This window comes from Poromitra crassiceps, assembly GCF_964638095.1.
Source record: "Poromitra crassiceps genome assembly, chromosome: 2".
Classification (NCBI taxonomy): Eukaryota; Metazoa; Chordata; class Actinopteri; order Beryciformes; family Melamphaidae; genus Poromitra; species Poromitra crassiceps.
Window position 1 is genome coordinate 59,930,898 of NC_139624.1, and position 15,812 is coordinate 59,946,709.

Consider the following 15,812-nt stretch of genomic DNA (forward strand, 5'->3'; position numbering starts at 1 on the left):
CAGTTGACCACAGTAGTGCTGTCTCTGTCTCTCCTCTCAGTTGACCACAGTAGTGATCTCTCTGTCTCTCCTCTCAGTTGACCACAGTAGTGATGTATCTGTCTCTCATCTCAGTTGACCACAGTAGTGATGTCTCTGTCTCTCCTCTCAGTTGACCACAGTAGTGATGTCTCTGTCTCTCCTCTCAGTTGACCACAGTAGTGATGTCTCTGTCTCTCCTCTCAGTTGACCACAGTAGTGATCTCTCTGTCTCTCCTCTCAGTTGACCACAGTAGTGATGTATCTGTCTCTCATCTCAGTTGACCACAGTAGTGATGTCTCTGTCTCTCCTCTCAGTTGACCACAGTAGTGATGTCTCTGTCTCTCCTCTCAGTTGACCACAGTAGTGATCTCTCTGTCTCTCCTCTCAGTTGACCACAGTAGTGATCTCTCTGTCTCTCCTCTCAGTTGACCACAGTAGTGATGTCTCTGTCTCTCCTCTCAGTTGACCACAGTAGTGATCTCTCTGTCTCTCCTCTCAGTTGACCACAGTAGTGATGTCTCTGTCTCTCCTCTCAGTTGACCACAGTAGTGATCTCTCTGTCTCTCCTCTCAGTTGACCACAGTAGTGATGTCTCTGTCTCTCCTCTCAGTTGACCACAGTAGTGATCTCTCTGTCTCTCATCTCAGTTGACCACAGTAGTGATGTCTCTGTCTCTCCTTTCAGTTGACCACAGTAGTGATCTCTCTGTCTCTCATCTCAGTTGACAACAGTAGTGATCTCTCTGTCTCTCCTCTCAGTTGACCACAGTATGTCTGTCTCTCCTCTCAGTTGACCACAGTAGTGATCTCTCTGTCTCTCCTCTCAGTTGACCACAGTAGTGATGTCTCTGTCTCTCCTCTCAGTTGACCACAGTAGTGATGTGTCTGTCTCTCCTCTTAGTTGACCACAGTAACTGTGATGTATCTGTCTCTCCTCTTAGTTGACCACAGTAGTGATGTCTCTGTCTCTCCTCTCAGTTGACCACAGTATGTCTCTGTCTATCCTCTCAGTTGACCACAGTATGTCTCTGTCTCTCCTCTTAGTTGACCACAGTAACTGTGATGTATCTGTCTCTCCTCTCAGTTGACCACAGTATGTCTCTGTCTCTCCTCTCAGTTGACCACAGTATGTCTCTGTCTCTCCTCTCAGTTGACCACAGTATGTCTCTGTCTCTCCTCTTAGTTGACCACAGTAACTGTGATGTATCTGTCTCTCCTCTCAGTTGACCACAGTATGTCTCTGTCTCTCCTCTCAGTTGACCACAGTATGTCTCTGTCTCTCCTCTCAGTTGACCACAGTATGTCTCTGTCTCTCCTCTCAGTTGACCACAGTCGGGTGAAGCTGGCATTAAAAACGACAAATCAGGACACAGATTACATCAATGCCAATTTCATCAAGGTAAAAAGCAGACAGAAATCAAGTTGCTTTGCTTTCTGACACGCTGGTTGAATTTAGTTTTTGAACATTATTCACATCTAGGCACCTATAAAGTCACAGTACATAAAGGATTTCTATACATTTTTAACATGTGAATTTGCGAAAGGCACTGTGAAAGATGTCAAAAATAATGAAAGTGACCATCTGTCTCTCTTTCTGTCCATCTCTCACTCCCTCCTTCCCCCCAGGGTATAGATGGCCCAGAGGCCTACATCGCAACTCAGGGCCCGCTGCCTAACACTGTCATCGACTTCTGGAGAATGAACTGGGAGTATAACATAGCTGTGAGTATGGCTTACTGCCTGGTTACAGGAGAGGAGAGAGAGGGAGTATAACATAGCTGTGAGTATGGCTTACTGCCTGGTTACAGGAGAGGAGAGAGAGGGAGTATAACATAGCTATGAGTATGGCTTACTGCCTGGTTACAGGAGAGGAGAGAGAGGGAGTATAACATAGCTATGAGTATGGCTTACTGCCTGGTTAGAGGAGAGAGAGGGAGTATAACATAGCTGTGAGTATGGCTTACTGCCTGGTTACAGGAGAGGAGAGAGAGGGAGTACAACATAGCTATGAGTATGGCTTACTGCCTGGTTACAGGAGAGGAGAGAGAGGGAGTACAACATACATGTAGCTGTGGGTGTGGCTTACTGCCTGGTGAGAGGAGAGAGAGGGAGTACAACATACATGTAGCTGTGGGTGTGGCTTACTGCCTGGTGAGAGGAGAGAGAGGGAGTACAACATAGCTGTGGGTGTGGCTTACTGCCTGGTGAGAGGAGTGGAGAGAGGGAGTACAACATAGCTATGAGTATGGCTTAAGCCGCCTACACATGATCCGTGGTAAAACAGCTCTGCGCCTGCTGTCCCGTTGTTTTCCTATGGGGGAGAGGATGCTGCTCAACTAGGCGGCAACGCTACCCATGGCGACGCACACAGCTCGATTTTGAGTTCAAAATATCTCAACGCTGACCTACTTGTCGCTCACCTTTCATGAGCGCAACCAATCAGAGGAGGAAAAGAAGATAGCCGATGCTCGCGCTGTTGCTGCTCGCGTCTTGTCCTGGAAATTTGCGCTCCGCTCTACCTCGCGTTGAGAAAAGTGCACAACGCTTATCATGTGAAGGGGGCTTTACTGCCTGGTTAGAGGAGAGGAGAGAGGGTAGGGGTGGGCGATATGACGATCTTAGATTGTTAACGATTAGAATGGCTCCACGATCTGCCTTTCCAGACAGATCGTTAGTATCGTGCTACATGCAGTGCACATTCTATCAGTTGCATTTCTATGTCTGAAAGACGACTCCAAAGTCCCCCCCCTTTCACAACACAGAGGGGCTGGAGTTGGTTTGACTTGTGATGTGAACACAGACACACACACTTAATGTAGCAGGCTGGCATCTTGAACGAGTTAAATAATAATAATAATTAGCCGCCGTTAGCGGACATCGTCGCGTTGCCTCCACAGTTCAGACTTAATTTTTTGTTACGGTAGGGAGTACAACATAGCTGTGGGTGTGGCTTACTGCCTGGTTAGAGGAGAGGAGAGAGGGGGAGTGCAACATAGATGTGGGTGTGGCTTACTGCCTGGTTAGAGGAGAGAGAGAGGGAGTGCAACATAGCTGTGGGTGTGGCTTACTGCCTGGTTAGAGGAGAGGAGAGAGAGGGAGTGCAACATAGCTGTGGGTGTGGCTTACTGCCTGGTTAGAGGAGAGGAGAGAGGGGGAGTGCAACATAGATGTGCGTGTGGCTTACTGCCTGGTTAGAGGAGAGAGAGAGGGAGTGCAACATAGCTGTGGGTGTGGCTTACTGCCTGGTTAGAGGAGAGGGGAGAGAGGGAGTGCAACATAGCTGTGGGTGTGGCTTACTGCCTGGTTAGAGGAGAGGAGAGAGAGGGAGTGCAACATAGCTGTGGGTGTGGCTTACTGCCTGGTTAGAGGAGAGGAGAGAGAGGGAGTGCAACATAGCTGTGGGTGTGGCTTACTGCCTGGTTAGAGGAGAGGAGAGAGAGGGAGTGCAACATAGCTGTGGGTGTGGCTTACTGCCTGGTTAGAGGAGAGGAGAGAGAGGGAGTGCAACATAGCTGTGGGTGTGGCTTACTGCCTGGTGAGAGGAGAGAGAGAGAGTGCAACATAGCTGTGGGTGTGGCTTACTGCCTGGTTAGAGGAGAGCGAGGGAGTGCAACATAGCTGTGGGTGTGGCTTACTGCCTGGTTAGAGGAGAGAGAGGGAGTGCAACATAGCTGTGGGTGTGGCTTACTGCCTGGTTAGAGGAGAGGAGAGAGGGAGTGCAACATAGCTGTGGGTGTGGCTTACTGCCTGGTTAGAGGAGAGGAGAGAGAGGGAGTGCAACATAGCTGTGGGTGTGGCTTACTGCCTGGTTAGAGGAGAGAGAGGGAGTGCAACATAGCTGTGGGTGTGGCTTACTGCCTGGTTAGAGGAGAGAGAGGGAGTGCAACATAGCTGTGGGTGTGGCTTACTGCCTGGTTAGAGGAGAGAGAGGGAGTGCAACATAGCTGTGGGTGTGGCTTACTGCCTGGTTAGAGGAGAGAGAGGGAGTGCAACATAGCTGTGGGTGTGGCTTACTGCCTGGTTAGAGGAGAGAGAGGGAGTGCAACATAGCTGTGGGTGTGGCTTACTGCCTGGTTAGAGGAGAGAGAGAGTGCAACACAGCTGTGGGTGTGGCTTACTGCCTGGTTAGAGGAGAGAGAGAGTGCAACACAGCTGTGGGTGTGGCTTACTGCCTGGTTAGAGGAGAGAGAGGGAGTGCAACATAGCTGTGGGTGTGGCTTACTGCCTGGTTAGAGGAGAGAGAGGGAGTGCAACATAGCTGTGGGTGTGGCTTACTGCCTGGTTAGAGGAGAGAGAGAGTGCAACATAGCTGTGGGTGTGGCTTACTGCCTGGTTAGAGGAGAGAGAGAGTGCAACATAGCTGTGGGTGTGGCTTACTGCCTGGTTAGAGGAGAGGAGAGAGGGATGGATTCATAAAGGGAGAAATAAGGAGGCAGCTAAGATCACAAAAGCCCCTCTGCCTCACTGAACCAGTCTGGGGAGTTGAACACAGCTTTGGGTGTGGGTTACTGATGGATGAAGGGACAGAAATAGATGGGCAAAGAGGGCAATGGGTAAGATATGATGTTACTTAGAGATGGATCTGGGAGTACAGCATAGCTCTGTGTAGGTAATAGTTATAAAAGCTTAAGTGTTAGTAATTAAAATAAATGTTTCATAATGGCTGTGATTAATTAAAAGGCAGATGCTATTGGTAGGGATATGTGAGGGAAGGAGGGAGGGAGGCACAGTTAGGTCTACCTAGCACTGTCAAAAGCTCGAGACTGTGATTATTATCGATGGAGAACCACAGGAAGTAGGTGTGGAGATACAGTGGTGAGAGTGAAAACTGTAAATCAGAATAACCATTGTTTTACTTTATTCTGTCATTGTGCTAACTTCATTAAAAATAGTCAAGTTGAACTATTCTCAGTTTGCCATTCATGTTTCGTCTCATCTTATCTTATTTTGCCGGGGACTCCTTGTGACACCTGGGAGTCCCTGGACCTCATTTTGGGAACTACAGTGTTACATAAATATAAGATTTGGGATTGAACTAAATTGTGTTTTTGGACAGTATGATTCATGATGAGTGGTTGAGTCTAAATATTGATTGTAATCCTTCCTGTTTGTCTGTCTGCAGGTTATTGTAATGGCTTGTCGAGAGTTTGAGATGGGCAGGGTAAGGCTGCAACGTGTGTGTGTGTGTGTGTGTGTGTGTGTGTGTGTGTGTGTGTGTGTGTGTGTGTGAGTGTGTGCGCAGTTATGCATGTGTGCAAAATAATGATGCATATTTTCTGTTTTTGCATCTGTGAATATGTGTGTGTGTAAGGTATAATCATGTGCGTGTGAGAGAATGACAAAGATATGCTGTGTGCACTGAAATCAATTACTAAAGCACTAACTCAATTAGCATTGATCGAGCCCTGTCTGTTTCTGGGTGTTTACTGAGCTAATGATGAAATGTGACTGATAGCCCTGATAAGGTGTATTTGCTTCTGTGTGTATACATTTGTTTTTCCACTTATACTTAAATTCATACATTTGTTTATACACATCGCATTAAGTCTGTTTCTGAAGACAGAAGGCATCGGTACACAGGATGTTGTGGTATCCCTCGTGGGTTTGCTTGTCAGCTAACTTCTCTGTTCCCGCTTCTTCTCTGCTTAGAAAAAGTGTGAGCGGTATTTCCCCATGTTAGGGGAGGAGCCCATGTCTTTTGGCCCCTTCAGAATCTCCTGTGTAAGTAGACAAATCTCTAATATCACACCTGTGTGTGTGTGGCTGTTTACCTAGGGATCTATCTGTTTTTCTCTCTGAAATTCTCCCATTTTGTTCTGTTGAGGGAAAGTGTTTTCTGTCGCTGTTTTCAGGAATCGGAGCAGGCCAGAACAGACTACTTTATCAGGACTCTGATGGTGGAGTATGAGAATGTAAGTTCTCTGACTTAATCTGATTTTTAGCCTTTATTTATCCTGGGAAGATATTTGATTTTTATATTTTTATGCCCTTTTTTTACCATCCACTGCCCATCTTCACATTCATCCGGTTACACAGCTGGCAGCCGCCCTGTACAACTACAGTCTTCTGCGGTTGGCCACTAATCGGCTCCACTGCCTTGCTCAAAGGCATTGTGGCAGTAGTTGTTTACTGAGACAAGAGCTTAAGGCGACGTTCATACCCAACGCGCTTTTTTTCAGTAAGAACGCTATGGAAATCATGTTGAGAGTGCTTCCATTGAGAGGCTAGAAAACACAGCGCACGGAGCGTTTTTTTGGGCTTCGTTTTGTTTTCCCCTGCAGTTGCGTGCAGTACAGTTCAGGACACAACGGACACACGGACGGTAGCCAGCTGGTTTTGTCTGTTTGATGTTGTTCACTGTCAACATGAAAGCCAGATTATTGCCAAGCGGAGGTGGAGGATCCCTCTGAGAGGAGAAGAGGTAGGATGAGTGAAAAGACGAGCAGCGCGCTTTCTCTCCAAATGTGAAACTTTTTTCAGCTCAAAACGCCCAGAGAGCGCCGCCAAAAACACTAGACACCACCAGCACTTAAACGCCAGGTGCGTTCCTTGAAAGAGGAGCGCTCTTAGCGCATCCTTACATAGAGAATGAATTGCAGAAAGGCGCTGGCAGCTCCAAAAGTGCGTTGTGTGTGAACGCCGCCTTACATTTTCACTTTTCTCGCCCAGATTTTCCCAGCTGTTCTGGTGATTCAAATCGCCGACCTTGAAGGCCTTTAATAATGTCTTTCCTGTGTCTCCCTGCAGGAATCTAGGAGGTTAACTCAGTTCCATTATATGAACTGGCCAGATCATGACGTCCCCTCATCGTTTGACTCCATACTGGATATGATAGCACTAATGAGAGAATACCAAGAAAATGATGATGTTCCTATATGTGTGCACTGCAGGTAGGCATGCATGAAACATGCACACAAACTGCTACACATGCATATGACCGATAACACTGCTCACAAGTTTATTAAGTGGTGGGAAAAATTTCCCACCGTGGTAAGCCTAGTTTACCCATACATAATCAACTCAGAATTAAAATACCGGTATATCCAATTCAACACCTGCATCATAACGCAGTGCATCTGCAATGGTAATGGCTTCTCATATTTTTTTAAATATTGTTGACTTTCAAGTAACATTGTATTGGAAGGATGATTGATGGGATAGGCCTTTTTCACAGTGGCCATTTTGTGTAAAAAAGGCAGGGTAAACACAGGTGCAAGCAAAACATTGAGGGTTTCCGACTTCCATGATTAGAAGTTGGAAACCCTCATTAATGTTTGCCTGCACCTGTGTTTACCCTGCCTTTTCGACACAAAATGGCCGATGTGAAAAAGGCCTATTGCCTGGTGTTTTCTCTGAGGAGGCAGTGTGAGTGTACAATACGGGTCCAGGGAGGGTTTGAGTCTTTGACGCCACTACTGTGTATTCAGTTGAGGCTGGACCCAACACACACAAATGCAAATGAAATGCTGATAGAAACAAATTGGTGAGTTCATCTTGGTTGCATTTGTAACACTCAACTACTATATAGATTTGGTACTATTTGTGGTTTGGCATTACATTGTTTCAGATGAATAAACTACTGATTCAAAATCGGCTAGGCGGCCGAACGATTCACTATACTTATGACTTTACTGCTGTGCGAAACGAGCGGAGCCAGGACTGACTTTTTCCTTCTGACTGCTGCAGCTGACGACAGGCTCTTGATTACTGTAGATGCCAGCAACGTGGCAGCAAATGGGCTACAGCAGAACGGCTGCAACATGGAAGTAGTAACAGAAATTGGTTTCAGGCTGCGTTTTATCACCAACTAGAGACTATTTGCCATTATTGGTGTGCGGGCGGGCATAGGGCAATCTCATGGAAGTTCATGCTGGGCTGAAGGGTTTTTTAGGCTGTGTTGATATGTATTATACACCATCTCAGTGACGCTACAGTGAGTAGTGAGGTTGCTCTTCTAGATTGAGGATTATTTAATTGTCATCGGTTTAGGCAACAATGAACTTCAGAAAGCAGCCCCAAAGACAGCTGGGCCAGTTCTATGAAAGCAGACATTCAGATGGTTAACGAGATTATTCGAATGAAAACAAAACAAAAGAGTGATGCTATCCTGGCTAGGTACTGGCTCCTCTGGCGCGCACACACACGCACGCACACACACACACACACACACAGTCTCCATGTGTGTGTAATCAGGCATAATGAGCAGCCTGAGGACATTTCCTGGTTCCTCTGTTACACAGCAGGACTTAAAGCTGTGTGTGTGTGTGTGTACAGTAACCTTGAGTGGGAAGAGATATGCATGTGTGTGGAGCAACCGTGCAAGTTAGACAGACTAGCAGAGGATTTTCTAACAGCATGAGATGTTTTATGATCGTGTGTGTCAGACATGATGTCACATTATCTCAGCTTCTGTAAAGCTTCTGTCTCCATCCTGTCTCGAGGATGTGTCGCGTACGCACATGTGTGTGATTGAGTTGATGTCTCCCCCCTCCCCAGTATTTACTCTTTGTGTGGTCAATGATGACAAAAACAAATAGAAATCCCTGAGAGTTCAGCTTGCACAATACCTACAATTTTATATCAGGATACCGTGCCGCAATACATTACTGATGGGAGGGGGGGGTGAGGGGTGATTTTATTTCTTCCCAATTACATCAAATGTAAATAAGTCAGGGGTTTTCAAAGTGGGAGCTCGGCCTCCCCAGGGCAGCTCAGGAGAGGCTCAGGGAATGGAAGTGAAAGAATATTGCATTAGGTATTACATTAGTTATCAAAAGGAGATCACAGCCTAAAGTGTGTGATTTGGTTAAAGAGATACAGTAGTTTTGTGCAATTTTACAGTTCATTTTTCCCTACTTTCCCAGAGTCAGAAACTAATAAAGGCCTTCACATAGACCTTTTTATGTATTGGTGTAGTCCGAACTGAAGTGTGTCAAACAGCAATATCAGGTTATCTTGGGCTGGCACAATTGTTGAGTGTCTATGGGATCAGCATAATCATGATCCCATAGGCATCCAGGAATTGAGCGAGGGGGGAAGCCCACAGTCTCAGACTTTGAAAACCTCTAGGACGAATCAGCGTGACGTCACAGCCACCCAGAAATGCGCAATCCCACAGCAGTTAACTAGTACGACTCGTTCCAAACAAGCGTTGAAATCTCAAAAACTATACATCACATCGCTTATATTTTTTTACATCCGAAATGTGATCTTTTTCACTTTAAGGATGATCGTTTTTACTTGTTAACTATCCTACCACTGGTAGATTATGTTTTTTTTTTTTTTTGCACAATTGTCCGGAAAGAGATACAGTGACACAAAATATCGCGAATATCGGACCTCGCCTACTGAGAGTGGGCACCCGTGAGGAGTGAGTTTCTTTGGGGATGTGTGTTTGTGACGAGAGAGAGTGTTGATGTGTGTGTGTGTGTGTGTGTGTGTGTGTGTCTCTGATTAACTCAAACTGCATCACTGTGTCTGTGCAGTGCTGTGTGTGATTCTGTTCAACTCAAACTGCATCACTGTGTCTGTGCAGTGCGGGCTGCGGGAGGACAGGTGCTATCTGTGCTATTGACTACACATGGAACCTCCTCAAAGCTGGGGTAGGTGAACACACACACCCACACAATCCGACACCTACACACACATACCTGCACAAACGCAAGTACCTACACACACACTTTCCACAGAACATGTTCTCTTATAAAGTACATTGAGGGATGCATCCTCCCTTACTATGTTGTTTAGTTTGGAAGACTTTAAATGAAACAGCGAAGTCAAAAGATAATTAATTAACCCTTTTATTCTCTTGTGTTTGTTTTTTAATAGAAGATACCAGAAGATTTCAATGTGTTTCGGTTGATTCAGGAAATGAGGACCCAGCGACACTCTGCTGTTCAGACTAAAGTTTGTATCCATATTTTTTATTTGTTTTTAGACCTACACACAAAAAACTCACTGTGCTGTTGTTCAATCAATCAGCAGGGTATCTCGAAAAACAAATTAGTGATTGGATGCTGATGGGTATTCCGCAAAAGTGCTGCTGCAGCCACGTTTTCCACGCCTGCAAACAAACCAGTGGTTAGCATCGTCTGATGTTTATTTGGCTTTATCTGTATTTCCACTGCCTGCTTTCTCCAAGTCCATGCCCTCAGGGGTCGTGGCAGCGTTTCACTTTGAACTACTCAATCCTCAGGCCTGCTTTTGGAAATGGATTGAGACAATCTGTTAAAAGGTTTATGCAGCATGAATGTATTTGTGGGCTTCCAACACCGCCTGAGAAATATTGCGAATAATCCCATTGGTTTTAATCTGTCGTTTTATTTGAAGTATTTAACAAACGAAACACACTGCATTTTATGAAAAGGTAAGAAAAAAGAGGTCCGAATCTATTTAGTCTCACAAGCCGCTTTCACACCGGCCTTGAAAGCAGTAAAATACACAGAACATGTGATCCGCGCCTCCGATGTGAAAGTTGTGAAAGCGGGTTGGTGGATAATTGTGTTACACCTTTCGTTCCACCAGTGGAGCTAGTCACAGCGCCGCATTACCCTCCAACCCGCCTCCACCTGAAAGCGTAGGAGCGGCGACTCGGAACGGTGCGAATGGTCAACTCATTCATAAGAAGAATACAGGGGAAACCACCTCATGCAGCAAGAAAGGCATATGTGAAAGTAAAAGAAGTAGCCTTAGATACAATCAGGGGCGCCAGGAGGAATGCTCCGTGCCTACACTATGAGTAAGTAGGTTAGGCTTTATGCTCAAACGATGTTGACATTAGTAGGTAAAAGTAACAGATATAATAATAAGCTTCAGAGGACGTATCAGGCGTGCATAGCTGTCTGTGGCGAGTTGGTCTGAGGATATTCCCTCTGGAAACCAGCTCCAGAACGGCAATCTGTCTAGCTAGCCAGTTGTGCATTCCCTTACAAAAACTACTAACGTTATAGTATTCATGTGCATTTATAGCCTATTTTATTCCCCCAATGAACGTTATGCAGACTGCAGCTGTTTGAAATGGGGGCGTCGTCTTTCAAAACGGACGCTAATTAGGCTACTTCATGGGAATAATTTGCTTTAGGCTACAAAAAACTGGAACCAAAATATAAGAATTAGCCTTGTACCTAATACATGATGGTGCCTCTGTGATCCTAAAAGTCAATCAGATGAATATTGAAAGCCTTGTTACCATGCTGCATGTGGAGAACACTTTTGTGTTTTATCACTTTGATGTTCTTAACGAATGCAGCTGCACGTTGGCTGGCGTACATCGGCGATGTTTGGTTGTTGAATGAATTCGTTCATCATACAGTAGCCTAGGCTACACTAACCTATGAAAATATTCATTTGGGCTAGGAGGAGCTGGGTGGAAATGCCTCCGCTCGCCTTTCAATCCGGGAGGGGTGGATATCATTTGAAAGCACACCCCAGGACGGGAATGTGGCGGTGCTGCTTGGCTCTGTGTGAAAGCAATTTCTGTGCGTGGCTGCCGGCTTTGCGGGCCTTCTGAACTGCAATATTGTGCGATCTGTGTGTGAAAGCGGCTACAGTATCCAGCCGTAGATAAATATCTAACATGTCGGGCACAACTCTTGAAAGGTGTCAGCTGTTTTTGAGTGTTGATATACATGTATGTACATATGTATTTGTGGTTTATTGACACACTTATCTCTTTATTTTCTCTCTCACTTTTCCCACTCTCCCTCCCCTGCTGTAACACTGGCTCTCTCTCTCCCTCCCCGCCCTTATTCACTGTCTCTCTCTCTCTAGGAGCAGTATGAGTTAGTTCATAGAGCGATCGCTCAACTCTTTGAGAAACAGCTGCAGCTACTGGAGGGTTCCACCAACACACAGATACAAGTTGGCATGGTACGACACACACACACACACACACACACACACACACACACACACACACACACACACACACACACACACACACACACACACACGTCTGGTGTTAAATAAAGACAGGAAGTCTCTGAGTAACACACTTGGAGAGGGGGGGGAATCACATAATTAGTCAGGGGAAGAGGAGAGGGAAGGAGAGGGAGAAGGGAGGAGAGGAGATAGCAGATAGACAAAGAAGAAAAGTTTTAGAGAGCGTGCAGAGAGAGAGCGACAGATTTCTTCTACTGGGGAGACAGCACACCAGACTTTTTTTTAAAGAGCTAGAATAAAGCTCTGGTTTGTTTATTATCTCTGCCCTCATTCCAACATACAACCCACCATCCTCCCTCACATACTGCACGCACACACGCACACATGCACACATGCACACACACACACACTGTCGCCTTCATTTTCCTCCTCCCCTTCTCCCACCCAGGCCGACCAAGTCAAGAATACAGCGTCAAATGGCCTGCATTTATATATTCAACAATAACATATTATGAAAAACCAGGCAAGAGTAAACATTTCGTGCCCCACAAATTATGTCACCTTGCCTTAACCTGCAATTGTCGCGCTAATCAGTGTCATTTGGAAAATGCTGGAGTGCAGTGGCAAGATGCGTCACTGCAGGTTTCGTCAAAATCCAATCAGTGGTGGTGAGATATTGCACATAACACATGCAGGCAAACAGAGGAAGAAACAAACAGAAGGAAGGACACTGATCCATCACACGCGCGCGCGCGCGCGCAAGCACACACACACACACACACACACACACACACACACTGTGTCTTGTAGTTGTGTGTTTGCGTGCAGATAAGAGAGACAGACAGAAAGCCAGGGGAGAGTTGAGTGAGACAGTGGGGAAGACAGACGGTGAGAGAGCGCACTGGCGGCTTTCCAGGAGCCCACTTCCTGTTGAGGAAGCTGTAATGACATCACCACTGGCCCATAATGCAGTATGAGCCTGAGAATAGATGCACTTCCGCTGGGAAAGAGCGACCCGTGCACACAGTTTGCTAAACATGATCAGAGTGCTGTACTGACTCAGTCCATACACACATTGACTCATGTCCAGTCAGCCATTGTTAGTGACCAAGACTCCCACATACACTGGAACAACGTTGTTAATGACAGTACTAACAATAAGCCTACGCATACACACACCCACACATGGTTCTGTGCTCACATGCAGCCATTATTGTATTGCAGGAAGTGTCCCTAGCAAGTTGATTCTCACAATATACACCAACAGACAAAGGTGACCTAATTTAACCCTGTCTTTACCTCAGCTACACTGAATTCTCTCAAGGCAGTTCCTCATCATCAGACTCTTTCTCACTCACTCATACACACACACACACACACACACACACACACACACACACAGGGTTTATGTGGCCCGATGTGCCCCTCAGTCTTGAGTTTGAGTTGACTGAAGTCCTTGCGTCATCTCCTCATTACAGGGGCAGAGAGAAAGACAAATTAATGAGTGATGGAGGAAGGAGAGAGAATGAGTGTGCAGGAGGAGAGAGGGCCTCTCAGAAGCCATTTTGAAGGAAGGAGGGAGAGGGGGAAGAGAGCTGAAGAAAGATAGAAGAGCCGTAGACGGAGATGACCATGTTTTACATTTGGATGAATATTATAACAACTGCCATAGTGCCATTCCAGTAAGCATTGGAATTAATGCCATTTGTATCAACCAAATACACCCTCAACAACATTAGACTGTTATACTAATTTAGCAAATAGGAACCAATAAATGTGTGTATGGTGACGATATAGATGATTACTTGATTAGCTGGTTAAGCAAGGTAATTGGAGTTTGTGCCCCCACAGTAGGGATGTGGATTTTCCATTAACTGACACCCTTAATCGGTTAATAATCAGTTATTTCTTTGTGTGTGGGGCCCACAGAAAAAAGAAATGTGCATCTGAAAGCTTGAGTGGGAGTTGGATAATCTCTGTGTGTGTGTGTCTGTGTGTGTCTGTGTGTGTGTGTGTGTGTGTGTGTGTGTGTGTGTGTGTGTCTGTGTGTGTGTGTGTGTGTGTCTGTGTGTGTGTGTGTGTGCGTGCGTGTGCATATACTGAATGATTGTTTATTTGTGTTTCTGCATGTGTGTCCAGGATGAGAGCAGTCCAGACAAGACAAGCCACCAGTCTGATGATGAGAGGTGGGACACACCACCCCCGAAACCTCCTCGCATACGCAGGTATCACCATTGCCGCATGTTTACAGTTGGCAGTTGTTGGCACATGCTGTTTAAATAATCCGCTTATAGTGATCAAAACTCCACTTACAGTGACCATTTGGGCCTTGTCATACCTGAGAATATTTTTTTAATCGACAGTAATTTTATTATTTTTTTACAAACTGCCAAAGATGAGCCACCTAGATACAGCAGTGATACTCGGTGCATGTCTGTCTGTAATATGGAGAGATGGCGGCATCTCTGTCTACGCGAGGCTGCTGTGTTTGAAACAGCTGGAGACCTACCTTACTGTATGTATTTTAAAGTCAATAACATTCAGCAGGCTAAATAACAGAGCAGTCCGTTTCATTACTTAATATGTATTGTATTAATGTAATAAATATAGAAATGTCAATTAGATGGTAATCTACATGAGAAATAAAGAAAAATAAATCGGTTATAATGATGACCCACTTATAGTGATTAATTTGACCCATCCCAAGGTGATCACAATAGACCTTATTCGATTGACGTCACTCACGTACGGGCACGCCCACCGCCACCATGTTCTTGACATAACGCAGCAGCTCTTAAGTGACAGCCTATGTGGAGCAGCGTTTATAGGAAGCTAGCCGCCGTTAGCGTTACCTGTATCGTTCCAATTGTGTTCGGATGGTGACCTGCGTTACACACGGCTGTAGTAATGACAGCAATAAAGTCCCCGTGGTTTGTTTCTATCTCTACCGTCCTCAGACGTGAAGGGAGCGAGACGGAGGATACGTCAGCAGCACAGGAGATGTGTGGATAGTTAGGAGAGACAGGTGAAACTTTCTGACAGCTCCTCACAGCAAAGTCTGTTCACCTCGTTTTTTCTTTTGTTTATTATTACAGGCATTAACGGCAGCATACAAACAACAACTCTGGGGTTTTTATTGCTGTCATCACTATCGCTATTTTGTAATGGAACAGAAATGACAATAAGGCCGTTACTATAGTTGTCAGCTGCAGGACGGTATGTCAACAGGCGCTGTCCGGGGTTAGCGAATAAGGTCTATAAGAGGAGTGCACTGTATTTCAGGTCCCTTTTTCTTGTCTTAACTGTTGCACTGTTCCGCTGTTCAACTCTGCTCACATCTGCTTTCTTAGTGGTGTGAATTTGCGGTTACGTTGTTTCTAAGTTGTGTAAGTTGGGCCATCATGTTGGTCCAGTCACTTGGACGTATTTCAAGAAAAGACTCTTCCTCCTGAATGGACAGGCTCACGCAGATGTGAACTAGGGGTGGGACAAAATATCGATACTCACGGTATCGCGATATTTCCACTTGCGATACGTTATCGATACACTGGCACCAAGTATCGATATTGTAGCGAACCTGGGTTTGACGTGTAATGTGGTGCTTCCGTGTTAGCTAGGAACTGATGTGTGTGGGTGTGTTCCTAGGGGGAAGGGGGTATATGGGACCAGCGGCCGCGTGGCGGAAGCCAGTCTAGTTATGCGAGGGAACTAGAGCGGTGGTTGCATGAAGAGCTAGCAGCGAAGCTAGCTGCTAGGAGCTGAATGAGCCTGTGAATAAAGAAGCCTGTACCAACTACAAGTCTCCGTTCCTTGGCGAATTAACGATTCACTACATTGGTGTCAGAAGTGAAGCGGTAACGCCTCTGATTCGGTCGAGAGGGGAGAGAGTGAGGAGGAACGGCGGAGGAAAA

General features: G+C 45.8%; 1 protein-coding gene across 3 annotated transcripts in view; it reads left to right on the top strand.

The window, feature by feature from the left end:
- ptpn12 (protein tyrosine phosphatase non-receptor type 12) overlaps positions 1-15,812 on the top strand; it is a 99,000-nt gene that overhangs the window by 46,420 nt on the left and 36,768 nt on the right. For all 3 annotated transcript variants that reach the window (XM_083632019.1, XM_083632021.1, XM_083632020.1), the window contains exons 3-12: positions 1,344-1,420; positions 1,648-1,743; positions 5,144-5,182; positions 5,671-5,742; positions 5,874-5,933; positions 6,769-6,911; positions 9,557-9,623; positions 9,850-9,927; positions 11,791-11,889; positions 14,041-14,126. In XM_083632019.1, coding sequence (XP_083488145.1) covers positions 1,344-1,420; positions 1,648-1,743; positions 5,144-5,182; positions 5,671-5,742; positions 5,874-5,933; positions 6,769-6,911; positions 9,557-9,623; positions 9,850-9,927; positions 11,791-11,889; positions 14,041-14,126 — 817 coding nt within the window. The remainder of the gene's footprint in view (positions 1-1,343; positions 1,421-1,647; positions 1,744-5,143; positions 5,183-5,670; positions 5,743-5,873; positions 5,934-6,768; positions 6,912-9,556; positions 9,624-9,849; positions 9,928-11,790; positions 11,890-14,040; positions 14,127-15,812) is intronic.